At 49.6% G+C, this 22,450-nt stretch overlaps 2 protein-coding genes across 5 annotated transcripts; one reads left to right on the top strand and one right to left on the bottom strand.

The window, feature by feature from the left end:
- Positions 1 to 140: 140 nt before the first annotated feature.
- Positions 141 to 17,907, bottom strand: LUC7L (LUC7 like). Of its 3 annotated transcripts, XM_068699557.1 has the most exons (11): positions 17,699 to 17,907; positions 17,273 to 17,343; positions 16,058 to 16,152; positions 11,074 to 11,172; positions 10,276 to 10,386; positions 9,448 to 9,591; positions 8,845 to 9,021; positions 7,927 to 8,015; positions 4,158 to 4,187; positions 3,041 to 3,205; positions 141 to 502 (listed from the first exon to the last, which is right to left on the bottom strand). In XM_068699557.1, the coding sequence occupies exons 4-11, from the start codon at positions 11,167 to 11,169 to the stop codon at positions 361 to 363; spliced, it is 954 nt and encodes a 317-aa protein (XP_068555658.1). In that variant the 5' UTR covers positions 11,170 to 11,172; positions 16,058 to 16,152; positions 17,273 to 17,343; positions 17,699 to 17,907; the 3' UTR covers positions 141 to 360. The 3 variants fall into 3 exon arrangements, with proteins under 3 accessions (XP_068555658.1, XP_068555656.1, XP_068555657.1); XM_068699555.1 differs by lacking the exon at positions 17,273 to 17,343 and having other exon boundaries at positions 17,699 to 17,833; XM_068699556.1 differs by lacking the exons at positions 16,058 to 16,152; positions 17,273 to 17,343; positions 17,699 to 17,907 and adding an exon at positions 1,897 to 1,958 and having other exon boundaries at positions 270 to 502.
- Positions 17,908 to 20,074: 2,167 nt separating this feature from the next.
- On the top strand, positions 20,075 to 22,147 carry PERCC1 (proline and glutamate rich with coiled coil 1). Of its 2 annotated transcripts, XM_068699572.1 has the most exons (3): positions 20,075 to 20,187; positions 20,294 to 20,413; positions 21,235 to 22,147. In XM_068699572.1, exons 2-3 carry the CDS (start codon positions 20,388 to 20,390, stop codon positions 22,019 to 22,021), a joined length of 813 nt encoding a protein of 270 aa, XP_068555673.1. In that variant the 5' UTR covers positions 20,075 to 20,187; positions 20,294 to 20,387; the 3' UTR covers positions 22,022 to 22,147. The 2 variants fall into 2 exon arrangements, with proteins under 2 accessions (XP_068555673.1, XP_068555672.1); XM_068699571.1 differs by lacking the exon at positions 20,075 to 20,187 and having other exon boundaries at positions 20,200 to 20,413.
- The last annotated feature ends 303 nt before the right edge of the window (positions 22,148 to 22,450 follow it).

Below are 22,450 nucleotides of genomic sequence, written 5' to 3'. Positions count from 1 at the left end.
GCACTACAGATGATCGCAAATTCCCATTGTGCAAAGCATCAGGTAAAATCTTCTCCAAAAGCATCACAAAGAGGACAGCAGCTCAGCTCCCCACCTGCCGCGCTCATCGCATCACAACACACACGGGGCGAACGCCGGCCTGAATTGAAAACGATCGGTCAGCTTTATTTATTCCTACTAAAACAAAACCTGTTAAACAGTACGTAACTCTGTGTCTCTACAAACTCACAGCTATCTGCCAAACAATAAAAATTCAAAACTACAAAAGATGAGTTGTATTCAGTAAATATAAATGGGAAATTTAGGCTTTGTGTAGAATGTTTATCAGACTATTTACAGTGCAACACAGATCATTTGAGTTCAGATCTCGCCAGCTTCTCTCTCTTCTGATCTCTTGGAACGAGATTTGCCATTTGTGCTCTCGTGCCGCCTCTCAGAAGAGCTCTTCTCTTTTCTCTCTCTGTCTCGGGACTTCTCTCTTGAAGATCGATCTCTAGAAGATCTGAAGTACAAAGTAAACCATTGCTATAAGCTCCACAGATGAAAGAAATTGAGTAAAATACGCACAAAACATCAACATTTTTCCTAACAGGGCTATGACATAACACAAGTTTCTTACAAAAATGTGCCCAGGGACTGTAACATCAGGAGTAGTGTTGCCCAAATAGAAGCCCCGGTCCCTCTGCACACCTGAGTGTTTCACATAAAGCTTGCAGTGCCCAGTGGCCAGCACAGCCCCTGTTAGCCTCTCCTTAAGAGTAAGCCTTTCACAGCTGCTGCCACAGGGTCCCTCTGAGGTGTTCCCATTGCGCCTTGCTAGTTTACTAGGCTGTACTGAAGCACCAGCAATTTCTTCCTCACCTGTCATTCAGCACTGTTTGTGTCTTTTATAGAGGTTTTTACGGGGTTACGCTTTAAGCTAGCAGACTTCTGCTCAACTGCTTTAAATACCAGCTGTATTCTTTGGATTCAAAGGCTTGCTCAGGCCTAGGCTTCTGTCACTGCATCTGACAAGCAGCCATCCCAAGCACCCTAAGTTCCAAGTCAGGATGATACCAATTTGTAATTTCGAGCACACAACAGGCAAATCTTTACACAGCCTGCTGAAATGATAGCTACAGATTTTCAACAGTGCTTCATTGTGTCAGCCCACACAGCATTAAGCAGAGGCTTTCATACTAGAAACAATCCTAAAAGGCTCTTACCCTGTATGATTCATGCCAACTGTCAGAAATCTGCTTATCAACTAGGTGCTGGCCCTTAATTCTCTCTAGCAGCCCATACGCCTGTGGAACCAGGCAGAAGCTGTCAGAGACCCTGCACAGCCAGCAGGTTGTACTCTAGGACTCAGCACACAGGTCCTACTTTGTAGTCACAAGAAGAGGACCTGGCAGGCATCTTACAGGTTCCAGCTTTCCTTCGTGTTGGTTTTAAGGTTTGGAACTCTTGCACAATTACATTAAAACCTTACAGCCCTCTGTATCTTGAGCCACTTCATTTTCGTTACTTTAAATTGTGTCACTTAACTGGAAGACAAGAAACAACATGAGTGTTTGATTAAATTAACTCTTTTCCTGTCCCCACAACAGGCCATGCTCTCCATAGTTCTCTTACCCTCAGACCTCCAGATCCCGTGACAGGCTATTTCTTTATAGAACCAAGACTTCAGACCAGCAGAACCAGAATGTAGGTTTTGTTCACTCTGAGTGAAAACAGAAGCTACACCCTTTTCAGGGAATAACGCTTTCCTGTTTGTTCATTTTGCTTTGTTTTCTTAAACTGACACTGGTCTCTCCCCAGCTCAGTAACTCTGTGGAGGTATGTCAGCTAGCCAGTCCTCCTACAATCTCAATGGGCTGATTGAATGTGTTCAAGGTTTTCGAAGTAATCCCTTACCTGCTCTTTAGTAATAGTTATTACAGGGTCTTCCTCACTTCCTAATTGTCCAAACTTCTTTTCTTTATTTTTCATGTTCAAGACAGATTTAAAAAAGGACTTTAGTATCTCAGCCATTGGAGAATCAACAGTATTCACACACACACACACACCCCCCACGTATTAACAGACTTTTTTTCATACCATTATTCCCCTCCCCTTCACTGGGTATTTTTAAAATATGTTCTTTTACCCCTTAGCTAAAGTGACACAAGGCACACAACAGTAGGTTTGTTTCTTGAATTGTACTTAAATGGTGGTGCCTAATCAGGTGAGACACTCCTTAGGCACTCCCCTATTAACTAAGGGCATTAAAATAAAGGCTAGATTCTAACTTCAGCAAGCACCTGGGGGTAAACTTGCTTCTGGGTTTGGAAGGGCTGTAAGGAAACACGTGGTTTCATTTCAATTTTCCTAATACTCCTACATACACATGCCTGCTTCAGCCTTCCTCCAGCACAGGGGGCGTGTTGCTGAGTTTCAGAAGAGGCTTAAAGCCTTTTCTCAGACTACAGGGTTTCTCCTCAGTGACAGAATGGTATAACTCCTCCTTCCAGCTGTTTTTCTCCCTCCCTCACCCAATGGAGATTTTTAAAAATCTCTCAACTAGCTTTTTTGTCACCCTAATAGAAGGCCTCCCCCAGTTCCCAAATCATACTCTTCCCTTCCCCATTCCAGCACTGAGAGCAAGAAGCTGGGAAGCAGAAGGTAAACACAGAAATGTAATGTCAAAACTGCCTCTGCTACTTGGGTTTTACATGCCTGGGGAGGCTGAGTGAGCACCAGCATGACTATGAGCTGCTGCTTATGCAAGAAACCCAGCAATTTTTCAAGGCTCAGCCAAACATTTTGGGGAATGACAGTTTTGTCTCTTAGACTCCACTCTCCAGCTGGGACCTTGCTGCACAGGCACTGTGCCCATGTGAGGCCATCTACAGACTGCCACTGGGGAATACTGCTTTGGCCCAGGAGCTGGTACAGGGCACGTGCACCTTCTAACTTGAGAAACCCATCAGACTCCTGCTCACTCTAAGGATCAGAGGAGGTTCTCTGTGATGCCAGGGACTCCCCTTTGCAGAGAAGCACTTGTGTGAGGCATACGTACTTGTGTTTTGAACTCCTGTCTCTGGACCCCCGCCGGTGACCTCGGCTGTGGCTGCGGGAACGGCTCCGGTGGCGCCTGTGCCGGTCTCGGGACCTGGAGCGAGACTTCCGCCGTTCACGGGAAGCTGACCTCGAGCGCCTCCGCCTCCTGTCCCGAGACCGTGATCTGAAGGGGACACAGACTGCCTCAGGCTCCGGAGATGGGCCAGTACATCCCCTCCGTACACTGGCACCCATCAGACATTCCAGAGCAACACCGACCCCAAGCATCAGCCCTCACCCTCTCAGCCAGACCCTACGGGCATGGATCGCCCCCCGGGTGAACATACTCCTCCCTTCCTGGGTTCACGCTACCAACAAAACGCCAGAGGTTAAATTCGAGTTGATGGGGAGCTTATGAAAATCACTTGCACCACTAATATCAGCACGTGGTGATGCCTAGAGCACAGCCTACCAACTGTAATATTTTGCCTCACTTTGACTGAAGGAGGAGAAGGAAAGGCAAAATAAACCTCACGTGAAATTACCACAACCTGTATGGCAGCCTGCCAAAAGGAGCCCCCCTTGTGAAAGTACTGCACTTTCAAAACTGATTTGTTTCAATCTGCTCTAAAATCAAAATAAAGGATGCCAATGTATGTGGGAAACAGGAGAGAAGATGACCTCCAGGTATGTGATCACTTATGGAATGCTGTCATACCATAAAGGCAAGCTCTTCACAGAGATGTTGGGGCTTTCATCTTGAATCTTTCTTTTAAAATTATTATTATTATTATTATTTACATCTGAAGTATTATATATAATAGATACATTTCAGATACAAAAACTACCAAGGGGTATTAGACATTCATTGAAAAAGGTACTGAGTGTGTTCTTACGCTGGTATTCTGGAGCACACAGCACCCTCTGTCCCACCCGGGCTAGCCAGCAGATGCTTTCTAGTCCAACGGGTGACATTGGGTTGCACAGCCCTGCAGAAGTGCCCAAGCAGTAGCTCCTGTTTCTTTCAGGGAACATAACAAAATGACTGTGGCACAGAATAAACTCCATTTGAGACCCATGAAAAAACACAGTAACTAGAAAAAACACAAATAGGCATTTGGGAGAACTGCACTCACCTTCGACGATCTCTATTTCTTGATCCAGACCTAGAAAGGAGAGGAGAGTTAAGTGAGAGAAGGTACAGTTGCAGAACGTTGCAGAAACACTAGTTTTTACAGGGTGTTTGTAGTTTCCGAACTTTTGACAGTCTGTAAATAACATTACAGTTCTTTCAACTCCTGCAGCACCCTTGCTCAGCACCACTTGAGGAGCCACTCCGCCTGAAGGACAATGCCTTTCCTTTTTCTCCATGGCCACATTCGAAGCCAGCCTACCTCCGAACATCACAGACTGAACAGGCTCTTTCTGCTTTACTTGAAAAGCAGCCAGCCTCTGTTTAGTGACTTCGCCTTGAACCCTTAACTTCTCCCACTGCATACAGACTCACAGGGGATGCTCCAGCTACACAGCCACAGAGCTTTTTGGCTGCGTACAGGAGATGCAGCTGAAAGTTACACACAAAACTAAAAAAAGAGAAAAAGAAGTATCTACTTTGTTAATACATTTTAAAACCATACATGGATAAGAAAATATTAGAAGAATCAATATGCCCTGACACCCCTTCACAATGAACAGGATAGTTCAATCGTGGTAGAAAGAAAAAACAGAAATTTAGAAAGGGCTTCAGGTAAAAGGAGTGTAAACCAGGTAGAGCTGACCTTGGGAGTCAGGTGAATAAACCTTGCATGACAAGACCAGGCCACGCATGACAAGACCAGATGAAGGCAAAGCTGATAAACCAGGAGAGCAAGGCAATAGCTACACACCCACTTTCTCACGTAACAAAAAGTGACAGAGCAGCAGGACACACTGGAGAGGCCTGGCAGGCCTCTTGTATTTTTTGATGGTTGTCGTTACTCCAAGTTCTTCATGTTCTTTTCCTCCTGATCACTTTATTCTGAATCACTGGTGCACATATCCACACAAAGCTATTCCACATCCCCTGCAAGAAGCCTGGTCACCCTTCTGTGACTACGATCTGAGCAGGAGTGCACACAAACTCCTGATAATCACTCCATAACGCTAAGCTTTGGAAATTCAGGAAGCATCCAAAAAAGCTGCACTTTCCTTACTAGCCGAAATCAGGATACATCAGGACACAGCAGATGAATGCTGCCCAGCCAAGTCAAAAGCTGTGCTTTATTATTTTTTCTGTCCTGCACGACAGAGGCTATGTGCTGAGTTTCATAACCTATGTTTTGCCTAACTTACTAAAAAGGAAATCCATTCAGCAACTCCATGGTCTTGTTTGCTGGTGTACTTGGCAAGCAAATACTGCTGTCTGCCCTTCCAAACATGCCAGCTCTCCAGAGAATTTCAGTCCTAAGGGATCACTGGGTAGCAGTCACCAGCAACACCACAGAACAGAGAACTTCTCTGCATTCACCACTAGGACCACTAGGGGCAACAAAACCATTCACTCATTCCTACGTGGAAAAGAGTTTATTTGACAAATTAATAACGTCTATAAGGGTTAAGAGTTCTTCAAACCCATCTGCAGGCTTCCATAATGTGTCACAGTGCCTAAAAGCCACCAAAGACTTCTCAAAGTCAAGTGGCATTCTTCCTCTTGCTGAATAACCCCCCTGAAGACGCTGCACATGAAGACAAAACAATAAAAGTTATGCAGGAAATGTGTTTTCTGTAGTTCCTTAAGTATCAAGTTCTGCTTAAGACAGGTAGTCTTTTAAGTTGCTAGAAGTCACTGATCAGTTTTTGTCAGAAAAACACCCCTGTAAGGATGGCATTGCACAGCACCCAGAAGGGCAGGTGCTTTGAAATCAAGAAATCTGGGCTCTAGTCCCAGTTGACATTAAGCATCCACTGGGAAAATTATTTTCCTTCTTTGTGTCAAGTTCCCATTTTAGAGAGGAAAACAATTTGACCTCCCCTATACATCACCCCTGGCTCCATCAAAACATGCTTTTTTTTTTGACATCTGAACAGAGAATCATAGAGGTGCCTCCAGACAGAGAGAGGGAAAAGGCCGGCCACAGACTTTAACTGGTGCAAAATATGAAACCAGCAAGATATCAGACACCTGGCCAACTCACTGCAATTCTTAACTGTTATATTTATAGCATGAAATATTCAGAAACCCCTTACCAGATGTATCCATATGTGAGCTACCTGTGCTGTGAACACAAGAGGCTCCTCAACTCCCAGGAGCTGTGTATTTCAAGTGTGTTCCCAAAATCTCACATGCCACAGAAAGAAGAAAGCAGAGATGGGAGGTTGGGGAGATGCAGACCAAGAGTGCAACTGCTGGGTTGAATCAATTTCATGCAGAAACAAACTCCTGGAATACCAGAGGCTATGGAGACAGACACTCTCCAGGTTAGAGGGGTCCTACTGTGAGCCAGAACAAGCCTACCACGAAGCAGCTGCGTGGGAAGCTGCTTCTTGTCTCACTGCCATCTTTGTCTCCAGAACACCAACACCATCAGTCCCATTCATCTGACTCTTGGGTTCAGCAGCCAGTTCCACATTCCGTAGCTCCCAAGTACAACTGCACTACTGACATCCTTACACAGAGGCCAGAAAACTGCAAGGCTCATCATAAAGTGCCGCAGTTCAGCAGAAAGCTGCGGCATGAACTAGCACTTCCTATGACACCAGGCAATCCCCAGTGAGAGAAGCCAAATAAAATACTCAAATCAGGGAACGCATGACAATTTGGAGCTTACATCTTCATGTACCACAATTGCCAAGCCCCAGACCACAGAAAACCAAGGTCCTTCAGTTCTGGGACTTGTTTGCTAGAATTTCCAGAAACGTATATCCAGAGGGCAGCACTACCTGAGACATACTGCAGTTATGTAGCTCATATGCCCCAAAGGACGCCTGAAACACACACCTCAGTTGACACTGAGGGTCAAAAAGAACTCTCCACATGCAGCAAGGTGATTTTTTTCAGATTCAACTATAAGACTGAGGAGAAACATGAGGTAACTGGCAAAAAGCTGTGACAAGAACAGTGCTCCTACTCAGCCACGTCCTCTGTGTGACCACCACCAATAAATAACCGCTCTCTTCATGCCAGGCTGTTTAACCGAGCTGTTTACACACACGGAAGAATTAGTTCTTCCAGTTCAGCTGGCAAGAGGCAGAAGAACTCGTCATGAGAATACCAATGTGGTAGCCACTCCCAGGCTCCAGGATTACATGTGTTTGAGCAGAAGGTGACACACACGGCCACAACCACCACAACCAGCCACTCCTTGGGATCCTTCTGAGCAGGACAGCCCAGAGACGTCCTGGAAAGCATCCTCCAAAGCTGTGCCAAACGTACCTCACTGCTATTGTAAAAAAGTTTGAGTAAGTCAGGCAGCCTGCCACCTGGCTCATGGATACTAGCTCCACTCTGCTGTCATCTCCTAGCCCAGAAGCAAGAAGGACTACCCAAAGAACTTTTGCATGACAAGAGCCATCTGAGCAGACCTGGCACTCATTCTAAGTTTTCCCACTTGGATGCACTAGATGAGGTCATTTCATCCAGACTCCCAGCCACAGGGACTAGACCAACGTAAGCCTGAAGACTGCACATCTTCTGAGCTTCTATCTTTTGGATACACAGTGGGGATTAAAATAATACACAATCACTTTAACGTGGGGATTCTGTGCATTTGTTTTCATTCCAAATTGAACGCCAAGGTGTTCACACAGCATCCAGCACATATCCAACAGTTGATCCAGCAGCACATGCTGCTTTCCTGCAATACTCAGATACAAGAAATTATTTTAATAACTGTTTGTTTTACGAAGCTGGTTTTGACTTTCACCTACCGTCTGCCCATTCTCTCCTCTCGTTCTCTCTCTTCTCTCCGTCTCAAACGATCCTGGTTTCTCTTCTCTTGCTTTTCTGCCACCGTTTTCTAAAAAAAAATTTTCATCATATTTCAGCCATACGGTAACAGGATAGAGATCTGCAGGGAGACTATTCACGTAGTGAGACAGGGACCTGTTTCGTGGTATTTTATGTGCTAGTCCAGATCTCCATAAAGATTCTCATTCTCCTATGATGCACTAACCTGCATCAGCCCAAGAAATGTCACTCACAAATCTGCTGTGCTTGTGCTCTAAGTGATGAGCCCACAGGCTTTGAGGCAAGGGTCTGTCTCACCACAATTATACACAACAGAAGAGTGCCCTGGTCTTGTGCCATAATCAATCAAGGCATTGACCTCAATATTCTGAGGAGTATGGCAAAGGACTCACCACTCTTACTCCAGCAGGTTAAAGGTTCCTGCTTGCAAGCAAGGCTAGTACCACCTGGCCATTACAAACCACTCCAGAAAACTGCTGATCAGCACTTCAGCTACCACAGACCTCCTTCCTTAACAGCACTACATAGAACTCCAGTTAAAGTGTTTCATTAAGAAGTCTCAAAGTGCTCTTCGACAGTCAGAAAACTCAATGACAAATTTCAGCCAAACCAATGAGAAAGACCATGAGTACAGCCACGTGTAGTTGAGGAAGAAGTTACAGCAGTGGTCTAGTTTGACTAATTCTAAGGGTACAACATTAGTTACCCAGAACAGACTGCACAATGAGGCTAGGCAAACCTCCATTTGAAGTTTCCAGGATTCAGAAATCAGAAATTTCTGGGCTTATACAAGGACTCTGAGAAGAATTCTGTACGACCTTAATGTAAATGTTGAATAACCTCAGAACTGCAAGAAGGTTTAAAACAGACAAGATTACCCGCAGCTGATCCAACTTCTCACGAATCTGAATGAAACCCAAGTGTAATTTGCCTCCAAAGTGGTCAGCGAGACGCCGGTCATTGTCATGGAGACCCAGATACGCCGAACAGACTTCACACACACGCAGCTTCTGCTGTTGGAAGCTGGATGCAGGCATTGAATTTCGGTATTCTTCCTGAAAGGTGGCAAAAAAAAAAGGCAAATGTCAAGGAGTCCTTACACAACCTCAACCCTCCAGGGTAACCCCTGCAAAAACCAACACTGCTGCTATCAGGGATCATAAAAGCACCCTCAATATAAAGGAGGTGCCATACAAAACACTTTGCAAGCGCAGCTGCCCTGCTGGTCTATCCCTGCAAGTAACTAGTGACCAGATCTTTCAGAGAAAGAACTGCCTCCCCCTCCAAGTCATCTCTCTTCACCAGATAAAAGTTTTTAAAGAGCTTTTGTTTGTCTATCACACTACACCACCAACTACTTGCCAGCACATTGCCGGAACTGAAAGAGGAGGTGCTGGCAAAATAAGAAGAGAGGTAGGACCTGCCCAGCTGTTTATCACACAGCTCAACCAGCTGTTACAATTCCCAGAACACCACCATACCTCTGCCTCTTTCTTTTTTGCTCGGACTTTTTCCACTTCCATCAGGATCTTTTGAGACTCATCAACATTTCCTTCAGCTCCCAGCTGCTCAGCTTTAGCTAGGAGTTTTCCAATGTCTTCATTCAGTTCATGCACTTTCTCTGCCTACAGAAAATAAGAATTATTTTTTTTATAAGACAAAAAGCTTGCCAAAGATTGCAGGACAACTTTTCCTTTTTCTTTGAAACAGAAAACCTGTTTAACATAAATAAGCCACTGCTGAAGATCATCATCAATCTCCAAAAGTCAAAGGAATCCCAACAAAAAGATGTTGGTAGGCTAAGCACAGGCAACAGTTCTAGACAGGTAGTAAAGGAAGTAACCATAGGCAGACAGGACATCATCAGTTCTGCTGCAAACAGTGGCACATTCATGGCTTATTGGACAGGAGAGAATCCACAAAACCAGCTTTGGAAACGTGTTTTGTACTGGCCCCATGAAAGAAGTTCCCAATGAGGAAATTACATGAGCATTTGCTACATGAGAAGACAACAAATCACGGGATAGATTTACTATCCTAAGCTGTTACATGAACACTGAATAGGGGACAGGAAACCTATATACCTTATAGACGTGCTAAAGCAACATCTTTTAGAGTTCATATTTTACCCTACTCTAGCTCTCGGAACCAGACACAAGAACAGCCAGAGCAGCATTTGAGGGTGATGGCTGGAATCCAGCCAGTCTTTGTGGAGCACAGCTTCCCACTATCAATGGTGTCAGGAGACAGCAGAGCACCAGTGCTCTTGCACAGCCTTTCAAAACAAGGGTTTATCGAGAGGATGATACCTTTGCAGACACTTCAGCACTGATCTCTTCCTGTGTCTCAGCCAGGCGTTTCTTAGCCAGTTCTGTTCTCCTATCACACTCGGCAATGAAGGATTCCAGGTGATCCATAGCCTGCACATTCAGAAAGAGAACTGTGAACCAAGATGCTCTCCATGTGTTAGCCAATTTGACAGCCAACAGCTAGCTGGTGCATTCTCCATACAGAGCACAAACAACTTCAAGAACAGATGCCTTCAGAAAAAAATGTAAAAAGCTTTGCAGAAAGTCAAAGAAAAAAAACACCTGCCCTAATGTCTGTCATCTGTCTGGAACCTGACACTGTTCCTTTCCTCTGACATATAACAGAATTCACAAATAACTGCTGCTTTGTACTGCACCTTCCGTTACATGAGCAACGGGTGCAGAGATAAAAAGCACTGCATGAAATCGGAAGATGACTGCTCTTCTCCTAGACTCGTACCATCAGAGAAAGCTAAATCTGGCCAGAAGTGAAATCACAGAGCAGAAGGCTTTTAACACTAATTCTTCTTCTGGGACAGGCCATTAGGTTACAGTGACCTGGTACAGAGCAGCAGGTGTGGGATGCAAGGAATGCCGTAAGAGCCTCCCAGGTAGCTGGACTAATGGGGTTGCAAGGGCCATAATTACGTTTACAATTTGATGTCGGCATCAAGCTGACATTTGGGAAGGGGCTGCACGTTCTTGCCAGACAATACGTCAAATAATAGGGTTAGCTGAAATACCCACCGACTTCTATTGTTCAACCAAATAACTCCAAAAACCATCCTCCATACTTACATCCAGCTCAAAAAACAGGTCTCTCTCTTTACTTGCAATCTCATAGTCTGCCCTCAATGCCAAGTCATGGATCTTTGTACACTCTCCCAGGTCCATTCGCTGTTGAAAAGAAAAAGGAAAATTAATGTGGGAATCCCCCCCCATTATGGCAACAAGCAGCAGATGCTTAACTCTTGACAGGTGCACAATATCAAAGTCTCTTCAGGAAGAAGAACTTCCTCTTAAACTGTCATAACAGAACCAGCCAGAAAAACCACATGCTTGCTAGAACCACTCTTCTAGGAGTTCCCAGGACAACATTAAAGCACCCCAAATATTTTAAGTCCAGTCCTACTCCTGCTGTAGGTCACAGCAGTCTTACAAATTGCTGGGAAGGAGCTGGGAAGGCACAGCATGCTGCAGCAGGAACTTCTTCAGCAGGCACCAACTCCAAACATCTCTGGTGCTTCAGAGCTACAGAACAGCAAAACACAAAGCTTCGTACCCCGAGATCAAAGCTCACATCTGCATCAGAAAGAACATCAGTAACGTAACGAAACATACCAAGGCACAGGACACAGATGGAATGCTCTGCAAGAACAAATGCTCTAGGAGGAAATCCTTCACTCAGAGGGCAGTGGGGCACCCAAGACCAGGTTGGACGAGGCTCTGGGCAACCTGATGTAGTGGGTGGAATCCCTGCCTACGGCAGGGGGTTGGAACTAGATGAGCTTTAAGGTCCCTTCCAACCCGAGCCATCCTGTGATTCTATGATTCTAAGAACAAAGGAACTTAAGGTAAAAAGGGGAACGGCTGCTAGAAAAACAGAACTCCATGCTCAGCTACAGCAGACTCGTAATTCTACAGCTAACCCCACATGCAGCTGCAACTTTAAACCCCACCAGCTCAACGGAGCTAATTCCTACGCATAAGGCATGGGAATTAAGGAGCATCTCCTCTCCCAGAAAGCCCTGACTTGAATTCTGTTCTTCACCTCTACTGCAGTTAATGCAATTTAAATTTATTGGGTTTCCCCAATCTGGTAGCTAACAGCCAAATAACTGAGTTTAATTATGCATACAGAACACGGAAACTGCATTTTTATGTTATCAATATGTAACAGAGAACATTCATCTTATTTTTAAAATAGAAAAAGAATAAGACACTTCTGAAAGCCAAAATAATAAAAGGCCTAAGCATGAGCCACAGCACGCTGTACAAATGGCAGGGCACAGGTGAGCTCATGAAGGAACACCCTGACCAGTCATCCCTATCTCTCAGTCCCAAGGAGCCCAAACCTAAACACAGCAACACTGAAGTCAGAATTGCAGAAAAAGCTAAATACGGCTGAACTGGGACCAATGCAGAATCCCAGCAAAACACCACAACCTAAAGCAGGGGGTGCCAGGGATACGCACGTGGAGCAACACTTTCAGCCAGCAGCAGTGGAAGCGTTGAGAATTAAACAAGGTAACCAAAGCAAGCTCCACCAGGTAACATTTGGGGTTTCAGCAGTTACCTGTGCTAATAATCTTTTTTAAACAAAGAAAACAATTCAAAAGGACTTGCCACTATTTAGTCTTCCTCTCTTGGCTCAGATTTACCAGAAACAGGAGACTACAGATAGCAGGCTACAGACACTTTATCCAGGAATAGCCTTGTTGAGCTTTCTAGCAGTGGAAACGTAATGCTTACAAAAAAACCCAAACAACTGTTCTGGTACTTTCAGAGCTTAAAAGATTTCATCTTCCGGCAAGCCTTTTCAAGGAAGGCTGAAGAGCTACTGTAATTTTGCCACAAAATCTTCCTACAACATTAGAGCATGATGTGACTTAAATCTTTTAGTTGTATGGTCATTCCACTGAAATCCCTTTCCAATACAGGGAGAAAGAGCAATCCTTCTTGGGTTTGCCACAGATCACAAGTATTCTGATCTGAACCCTTCTTGCAAGCTGAGCCACAACCCCAATTCAGAGAAGGAACTCCAACCCAAAGCCTCAGAAGAGCCAACGTGTCCTTTATTCCTCTCACTCTGTTAAAAGGCAACAAATCTCTTAAACTCACCCTCTAGGGGAGAATTCACTGGCTTCATCAGCATGTGAACTTCAGGTCTTCCTCCAGATCCTTTGAGATATCCAAGTGCATGAAGATTCTTACATGTATTGCTCACTTCAGGTGAAATCACTTGACCTTCTGTTTCAAAGAATGCCCTTGTCCCATCAGGGAGGCATCATCACACACTCAGCCTTTCCAGCAGCGTCCGTGACTTGTTCCAACCAATATCCATGGCTGGTTGGTGATACAGGTTCTTGAGACAGGAGAGCCTGAGTAAAGGCCTAACTCCCCATGAACATGCTGACCTAACACATTCAGGTGTCACTGACCATCAGCCCTGCTCATGTTTGCTGCACAATCCATGTACATCCTGAGGCATCTCTTGCAAGCATCACTAGGAATGTTCTTTAGAAGAAACCACAGGTCTGGAGCTTTGCCCAGTTGTAAAAAGGAAAGCACAGATCCCCACAAAACACCTCTGCAACCTACAGATTTCATCTTTATCTCCCACCGAGGGACATGGAACTTCTCTGAATGCAATTTCCAAGTAATGTTCTCCCTGGACAGCCTTCAGACTCATCTGTCCACTCATTAGTGGAATGAGAAATTCAGGATTACCAGATGACACCATCCCCATGTGTGTTTCCACTGATGGATTAGGGCTCTTACGGCCAGGCACAGCAGCCCACCTAAACAAAGCAAACACCAACGTGCCTCCTGCAGCTTTCGGAACAGTCCAGAGCCTTACTTAACGGCCGGACTCTTTCTCCTACTCTGCACCTAAAGGTCAGTGAGAGGTCCTTCATCACATTTCACTGATCATTGCTGCTGACCAGATTCAGTCCCCTGCTCAGCTCCAACCAGCTTCCCACTACCTGGAACTATCTGTACCTGAACGATGCAGCAGGAACAATGCCTTCGGGAAAAAGATGCATCATAACCATTAACCAGAAGGCTCGGAGCATCTGTTGGAAGTTTCCAAAAACATACAAGATCCTGACGTTTGCATTAACACACATCCAGAGAGAGAGATGCCACTCTGTGCAGTTAATGCTGAGCCACCCACACATCTCCTCCATGAACGGAGCACTGTAAGATGTTTGTAAACCTGACTGGGTCCATGAGGAGAGCCTGCACTGTTCAGTTGTGTTTCATTCTGTGCTGGTAGTGCTGACAGCTAAATGTCAATCCCATTCCAGACATCACATGTTCTTTCAACAGTGACCTGTGGCACCAATATGTTTTCTTGCCCCCAAGAACCTGCTGTCAGCTGCACGGAGAGCTCCACAGCCACTTCAAGGCCACCACAAGATCATCCGAGTGATCCACGAGATCGCTTACACAAAAGCTGTCTTCCTTCTTGTCCCTGGGTGAGATTTCTGATTGCAAGTTCCACAGCAAGAGTAGAGACAACTCACTGCACACATGTAACAACAGAACCAAGAAGCTTTTTGATGTGCTGCTATACCCAGGAGATTCACAATGCACCTGAGCACCTTACACTTCCTCCGTGCTTTGACACTGGCTCCAATCCCTTTATTTGACCCCTTCGGCTCACCACCTACCTGCTTCCTGGAAGCACGTCAGAAGAGGCGGAAGGCAGCATCTTCAAAAAGCTGTTGAAAAAATCCATCCTAACCCACCGTGACTTGCACAAAGGATGGAAACGGGCAGAGGGTGACTTAAACAGCTCTACAATTCTGAAGCAGAGTGAGGTGATGTGGAGGCTGATGGAGCAGCCACTGGAAAACACATCTGAGCTTCAAATTTCTGCCCTGCGTCCCTTACAATGGTTCAAAAATACAAAAATTTGTATTCAGCTCTTCCAGGCTTACTTTGCAGCAACAGCCACTTAAAAGCTGAAGTTTGCATGCTAAGAGCCAGGGCAGACGTTGCTAAAGCTCTTTCTGCTGGCAGTACTGTAGTTTTGTGACCACGGTGTTACAATCTGAGGCAGAGCTACCTGCCAGCCCTGCCCTTTGCTGGTAACCCACTGTGTCAATCCCAGCTCTCAGAATGACAGAAGGAAGGGCTATAAATATTGACTGCATTTAAAAAAAAAAAAAGTGTAAGTGGATGGACAACATGAAATGCCAGAGTAGTTAGTGCCAAACAGCAAGGATAAAGATGGATTTCCAATATCCACTCATCTCCATCCTGCAATCATGTAATCCAGCAACCACAGAAGACACGCACCGTCTTCTGAAAGTCAGACTGCATCTTCCATCCAGCACCTAATTGGATACTTACTCCACACGGTCTCTCTGTTACCACATCACCTTTTGCTCACACTGAGAATATTTGAGTTAAATCACTGAAAATTCGTCAGCTGCATCCCCAGAGGGCAACAGCTAAGGAAGCTGCCTCAAATGTTTTAAACCAGTCAGGCGGAGTGACACACCACTCACACCAGCTCTAAAGGCGAAGCTGGCCTGAGCAGTAACCTGCCATTAGCACGTCAACCCGTGATGATGAAAAAAGCTGAGGTTCCATCCAGAAAACATCACGTGGTTTAAACGAGGAGACTGAAAAGCTCAAGAATTGAGGGCTATTGCAGCTTGTGAGAAAAATGCAGCTACGCTGAAGAGGCAATGGAATGAAGAATGCACCCAAGACAATGTGCTGGCTCAACCAGGCTATGACGTGCCCTCCACAGGAGTTTCATACCCTAATTATCACAAGCAGTTAAAATAGAAGTAATCTTGCAACTTCACGTGAGATTGCAAGACAAAAAGCATTTCGAGCAAATTCTGAGAACTCCTGACTTCAGTGGTTCCAAACACAGGTCACTGAAACTGAAAATAAAATTGCAACTGTTCTAGGGCAAGGGAAGTCTGATGTTTCCTGGGCTGCATCTCCTAGAAGTTACCTAGGATGGCACAGAGGAGACCAGGAGAATTGTAGCAACCTCTGCCTTACCAGGATTCCTTATTACAGAGAAGGTACTTACTGTTCCTGCCAGGATATCGTGAGGACAGCAATCCAGAAGGTGGCTCTTGCAGACACGATCGTCTGTAAACTTCACCCTTTGTCTGGTTTCATCTCCTGAAATTCATTTGTGGTTTTAAATAAGGAGACATTAGAATGCTGATAAGGTAACAAAGACGTTGGTATGATCATTTCACCTCAATATGCAGATTATAACAGTTGGTGTTCCTGCTCCCCCAAATTACTTGAAAACGCTTATAGGGTAGCAGGATATTCTGGAAAACTTTTAAGTGGCAAAAAAAAAAATAAAATACTATTTTAGCATTAATTCATCCAATACACCGTGTTAAACACAGTGTTGGCGAGCCAAGTAACGTCCAAAGCCTGTCATCCGTATAAAGAGACAGCACAGCCAGAAGAGAAAAAAGGAGACAGACAGTCTGGCTCGCAGCCAATGCTTTCCTTTTTTCACCCCCCTCCCTTTTTATTTTTTTTATTTTTTTACTGTGATGAAGGGGCAGGAGATACTGGAACCCATGCTATCGGAGGGTCACAAATCATAGAACAGTGCTGTGCTGGACAGTTTATATAGGCAACTGCTACTTGCTAAGCTGATAATTAAGACAGCAGTCCGTTTGGTCTCAAAACCAAGTATGCAGTGTGTTTTCCAAGGCCGTGCAAAGCTGAATCTTGTAGGTCTTGGCCTGGAACGTGAAAAGTACTTCCCACCCGCCTCCCGCCCTCAGAAGACATTTTACTCGGGAGCCACTTAAACAAGACAATATCAGAAAAAGCAAAAAAGAAAAAAGAAAAAGGAAACAAAGTTAGTCAATACACACTGCGAGCTCCAACATATACTATACCCATCTGCATTCTTCAAGACCTCAGCTGCAGAATTTTATGCCCACTGTTGAAAAGTTTTAAAGGAAAAGCTTTCTTGCCCACACCTGCAGTAAGGAAGTCAGGGGAACGATACATAAAAGTAAAGGCAACGTGGTAATGGTATGTGACAGTTTTAAAGCTAAGCTGTGTATATGACACAGGTATGTGGAATACTAACGTATGAAAATAGTTTAGGATTTGCAAGCATCCAGGAATAATGTTGTGTCTACTCAAAATGTTTTTTTTTTTGTCGTTTTTTTTTTTTCTTTCTATGCTACACTTTTAAAGTTACTCGTGAAAAAAAGCAAACACTTTTCTTTTGTTATAACAGCTTTAAAAATTGGTTGTGACTCACGGCTCGATGAACATGAGGCTTTTCTGCAACTCCCTTGCAGATTGATGTAGGCAGGCAAAGATACACTGAACCTTTATAAATAAAATAGAGGGGCCACAATTGTTCAGTTTGTATGAAATAAAAGGAGGGGAAGCAATTCAACAGCAACTCAACACGCAGAGAGAGAGAGAGAGCGAGCGAGCAGGGGCACTGCTTCGCTGAGGAAGCCGAGTGCCGAGTACCTCACAGCCCTGCACCGCGCCCAGCAGGCCGCAGGCGGGCCCCCGGGCTGCAGCGGGGGCTCCCTAGGGGCAGGCCCCGGAGCCAGGCGCAGGCCCCGGCCCCTCCGCTCCGGGCTCGGGCCCGGGCTCGGTGCCCGCAGCGGGGGGGGGGCAGCGCCGGGCCGGGCCGCGGCGTCTCCTGCAGGCCCCGCCCGCCCCCACTCACCGTCCCGGGCCGTGCCCATCAGCTGGTCCAGCAGGGCCCGCATCTGCGCCTGGGCCGACATGGCGGCGGGGCCGGGCCGGGCCGCGGCGGGCGGGCGGCTCCGGCCTGGAGGAGGAGGATGAGGGCGGCGGCGGCTCCGGGCTCCGCGCTGCGGCCTCGCAGGCGGACGAGCGGCGGCGGCGGCGGACGGGCGGCGGGCGCTGGGCGGAAGCGGCCCCTCCCGGCACCGCGCGGGCTGACGGGAATTGTAGTTCGCGGGGCGGGGAGGGGAGGCGGGGGTGGCTCCCGCGGCAGGGCCGTGACGGGCTGTGCCAGGCCAGGCCAGGCCGTGCTGGGCTGTGCCGTGCCAAAATGCTACAGGCACTGCCGTACCCAACGGTTCCAGGCTGTGCCGTACCGAATGTGCCAGGTTATCCCACACCAAACTGTTCCACGCCATGCCACACCATACTGCTACAGGCAATCCCATACCGAAATGTTCCAGGCTATCCCATACCGAACTGTGCCAGGTTATCCCACAGAGAACTGTGCCAGGTTATCCCATACCAAACTGTACGGGCTGTGCCATACCACACTGTTAGAGGCTACCCCACACCAAACTGTTCCACACCATGCCATACTGAACTGTTCCAGGCTATCCCATACCAAACCATTCTGGGCTGTGCCATGCCAAACTGCTACAGGCAATCCCATACCGAACTGTTCCAGGCTATCCCATACTGGACTGTGCCAGGTTATCCCATACCGAACTGTAAAGGCTATGCCATACCGAACTGTTAAGAGGCTATCCCATACCAAACTATTGCACACCATGCCATACTGAATTGTTCCAGGCAATCCCATACCAAACTGTGCCAGGCTATCCCACACCAACTCGTTACAGGCTGTGCCATACCGAACTGCCAGGCTATCCCGTACCACACCGTGCCATACCGAACCATTCCAGGCTATCCCATACCAAACCCTTCTGGGCTGTGCCAAGCTGTGCCAGGCAGGCAGCGGTGGCAGCGGGTGACGTCAGGCAGCAGATCGAAGGGTGCCCGGGGCTTATCAGCTCCCGCTGGCCCTGTTTGCCCAGCGGTGCCTGGGCAGAATGGCTGCGGGTCCTCCCGGGACTGCCAGTGTGAGCGTTTGTAGAGGGGAGAGCAGCACCGTGGGGCCCGGCTGGTGGCAGTGGCAGTGCCACAGCTCAGTCCCTGCTGTCAGCCCTGGGGAAGGGGCACCTGGGGCTGCAGACAGTGGGGGTCTGGTGGGTGACAGCCGTGCCCCAGGTGGCACTGTCCCCAACGGTGCTGTGCCAAGCAAGGGGCTGAGGGGCCCATCTCAGTGCTGGGGGACAGGGACAGTTCTGTGGGAGCAGACTGGGAGCCACCATCAGCCCCATGAACAGAGGACAGGGCAGTTCTGGAGCAGGGGCTGCCTGTCCCCAAGGCCAAAGTGCATCCGCAACCCCCCTGGGATCATCCCAGCAAGGGCTGCAGCAGGGTGCTGGGGGGCTGGGCTCTGTGTCAGGCTGCCAGCCATCCCGTGTGTATCCTCCAGTGTGGGTTGTCCCATGTGTCCCCATGTATCCCATGTGGGTTGTCCTGTGTCCCCTGACCATCCTGTGTCCCCACCCAGCCTGCACCCCCAGCCACCCAGGTTTCCCAGCTGTCCTTTGTCCCCTGTCCCCTGACTGTGCTCTGCGTCCCCCCAGATGGCCACACCAGGGCACGTCCCAGTGCCAGAACAGAAATGGCACAGCTGGGCCACAGCCACCTCAAGCTGCTCTGTTGTCACCAGCTGGTCCTCTACCATGCTCACAGCCTGCCCGGACCAACACAGCCACGCAGGAGGCATGGGGCATCCCAGCCCCCTGCCTGCGGTGACGGTGCTGCCATCCTGAGTGCTGTCCCTGCCCTGGGGCTGCCCCAGCTGCTTCCCACACACACATCCCCGTCCCCATCCCTGCATCCAGCACCGACTGACAGGGGCCACCCGCCTTGGGGCACCCAGCCCCACCGCTCCACCCCAAAGTGCCTCTCCCACCAGCCACACCACTGGGGCCGTGTCCTGCCGCCTCAAAATACTCAAAAACCCACCCTGGGACTCATAACTGAGCCCCACAACCGCCTTGGGGTCTGCAGGGGAGCACGAGGTTGGAGACAGGGGGCCCAGAGCTGTGCGGGGGGCTCAGCAGCGCCCGGCACTGCGGGACCCCTGCAAAGGCTCCAGGCAGGAGGTTTGGCCCGTCACAGCCACAGCGCCTGTTTGCACAGGCACGGCCCGATAAGCAGTGTGTTCTTCAGAAGATCCCTACTCCAGGAGTCAAAATAGCATGAAATTTAATTTTACGCCTATTTGACAAAGCTTGATTTCGCCTCCAATCAGCGGGGAGATAAGAGCCCTCGGTACAAGTGTGCAGGCAGTTTGGCAGCTGGGGCTGCCGATTTAATAGGTGAATCTACAGGAACAACACTTGAAAATCCCCTGGCTAGTGAACCATTAAGGTGAGCCCTGCCTTCCGTCCCCGCGTCCCTCCCCGCGCCGCTCTCCCGTTGCTGGGTGCTAAAGCAAACCCCAGCTCTGTTTACCGAGTCTACTATTACAATACAGCTACCAAATATTTGCCAGCCGTCAGCTCGCTGCTCCGCTATAAATACTTCAGGCCCAGGTGGAGGGACAGCGAGGGGGAGCGGCGCGGGAGCCTATGCATGGCCGGGCAGCAGCACCAAGGTGAGTGCCGAGCTGAGCCGAGGCAGCGGAGGAGCCGCAGCCCTGGGCGATGCCCTCCTGCACCGGGGCAGTTCTCCAGCCTCGGGTGGCACCAGGGAGGCCCCACGGAGGGGACTGGAAGCCCCACGGAGGGGACAGGGTGCAGAGGGATGCACAGGGGCAGCAGCGATGCTGTCCCAGGCTTGGCCAGGAGGCAGCAGGATTTGTCCCCAGAGGCACTGCTGCCCCCAAAGCCTCTCGGAGCCGGGTGATGGCACCCCCACGCATGTGGCTGAGAATGCCCCGCAGTGAGCCCGGGCTGGGGACCCCGGGGAACAGATCTGTGAACACAGAGGGGTCCTCGCACAGCTCAGCAAGACCCAGCTGTGGTCAGAGACAGCCAGGGCGGTGCGGGGAGGTTTGCCCTGCCACAGGGAATCCCGCGGGACCATCGCATGGGCAGGGGGCTCAGCACCCCGGGTGTGCACCCCATGGTGGCAGGGTGCTGTGCCCAGGGCCTCATCCAGCTCCACACACAGCCCTGCGGTGACACCCTGCTGCCTCACACCTTTTGGGGGGATGCTCTGTGTCTTGGGGGGTGTCTGTGCTTCCCCACATCCTATGGATAGCGGGGACAACCCTGCTGCCACACATCCCAGGGCTCGGGGGGATGTTTTCAGTTGCCCCCTGTCCCACAGATGGGGGGTACAGCCCCGCTGCCCCACCACTGCCCCACACAGCACCCCCCTGCTGCCACCTTGGGGCCAAACGCTGCTGTGGGGCACCGGGACGGGGACACCCCGGGGTGCTGCCACCCTCACCCCGCTGTCCCTGCCCTGCAGGGTGAGTCCAGGCCCCGGGCTGCCCCTGCGCCCTGACATGGCTGCGGGTGTCATCCGGCCCCTGGCCGGGCTGCGGCTGCCCTCGCCCTTCCCACACGGCCTGCTGCTGCCCGCACGCCCCGAACCCGACTTCCCCGACCTCTCCGAGGAGGAGGAGGAGGATGACGAAGAGGAGGAGGAAGAGGAGGATGAAGAGGAGGCAGCAGAGGACAGCACCAGCTGCAGGGGGCTGGAGCTGGCCGGCCCAAACGCCGCTGAGGCCACCCTGAGGCTCCTGCGGTTTTCGGAGCTCATCAGCGGTGACATCCAGCGCTACTTCGGACGGCGGGGCCAGGAGGAGCCCGCTGGTGGCCGTGGCACACCCGAGGACTGCAGCTCGCCCCGGTGCACCGCCCACGAGCCGGGCACCGCCAGCCTGCCCCAGCCTGAGGCAGTGATGGCCCGGGGGGGCTCTGGGGCCACGCAGAGGCTGGGGCCGCTGGCCGAGCTCTTTGAGTACGGCGTGCACCGGTGTCTGCCACCCCGGGCAGCCGGGGGCAAGACGCAGCGGCTGGAGAGGAAATACGGCCACATCACCCCCATGCACAGGAGGAAGCTGCCGCCTTCCTTCTGGAAGGAGCCGGGCCCCGGCCCCGCCGGCCTCCTCCATGCCGGCACCCCCGATTTCAGCGACCTCCTGGCCAACTGGACGGTGGAGCCGGGGCCGGAGCTGCCGGGCGCTGGGCGGGAGCTGCTTCCCGAGGCAGGCCGCCTGGGGCTGGATGCTGAGCCCTTTGTGGGGCTCTGAGCCCACCAGAGGGGACCCTGGCCCCGCCACGTGCCACCCAGTTAATGATCAAACCACGGCCCCGCTGCCAGCGCTGGGGCAGCTGGAGCTGGGACGAGTGAATAAATGACTCCCGCTAGGCACAAATGTGCACAGTGTCCTTCGCCACCCGCCGCTGTGACAGGGACAGCCCTGCCGCTGGTGACAAAGGGCTCTGCGCCCCTCCAGGAGCAGCAGGAGGAGGGAAGCGGGGTGGCTGGAGGAACCAGCAGCCCGTGTTTGCTCTGCAGGCCCGACTCCGTGAATCCCATCCCCTTATCTCAGCTGCGCCGGGGCAAAGGGCAGCGCAGGGCCTCATAAAGCACCCGGCTGCCATCCGGGGACCCCGCTGCCTGCCCAGGGAGCAGGGACCTGCCACCACCACCCTGCTGGGTGTCAGACCCAGGGGGA

This window comes from Anas acuta, chromosome 15 (assembly GCF_963932015.1).
Source record: "Anas acuta chromosome 15, bAnaAcu1.1, whole genome shotgun sequence".
NCBI classification, from domain to species: domain Eukaryota; kingdom Metazoa; phylum Chordata; class Aves; order Anseriformes; family Anatidae; genus Anas; species Anas acuta.
The sequence above is the reverse complement of the archived record's forward strand: the minus strand, read 5'-3'. Positions and strand labels throughout refer to the sequence as shown.

What these genes read in the sequence shown, in the direction of transcription:
- LUC7L (XM_068699555.1), bottom strand. Translation starts at nt 17,759, where the DNA reads ATGTCGGCCCAGGCGCAGATGCGGGCCCTGCTGGACCAGCTGATGGGC. An exon ending in GATGGGCACGGCCCGGGACG is followed by an intron (nt 16,153 to 17,698) that starts GTGAGTGGGGGC and finishes AATGAATTTCAG; the next exon opens with GAGATGAAACCAGACAAAGG. An exon ending in CAAAAAAGAAAGAGGCAGAG is followed by an intron (nt 9,022 to 9,447) that starts GTATGGTGGTGT and finishes GCCACCTTTCAG; the next exon opens with GAAGAATACCGAAATTCAAT.
- PERCC1 (XM_068699572.1), top strand. Translation starts at nt 20,388, where the DNA reads ATGCATGGCCGGGCAGCAGCACCAAG. An exon ending in GGCCGGGCAGCAGCACCAAG is followed by an intron (nt 20,414 to 21,234) that starts GTGAGTGCCGAG and finishes CCTGCCCTGCAG; the next exon opens with GGTGAGTCCAGGCCCCGGGC.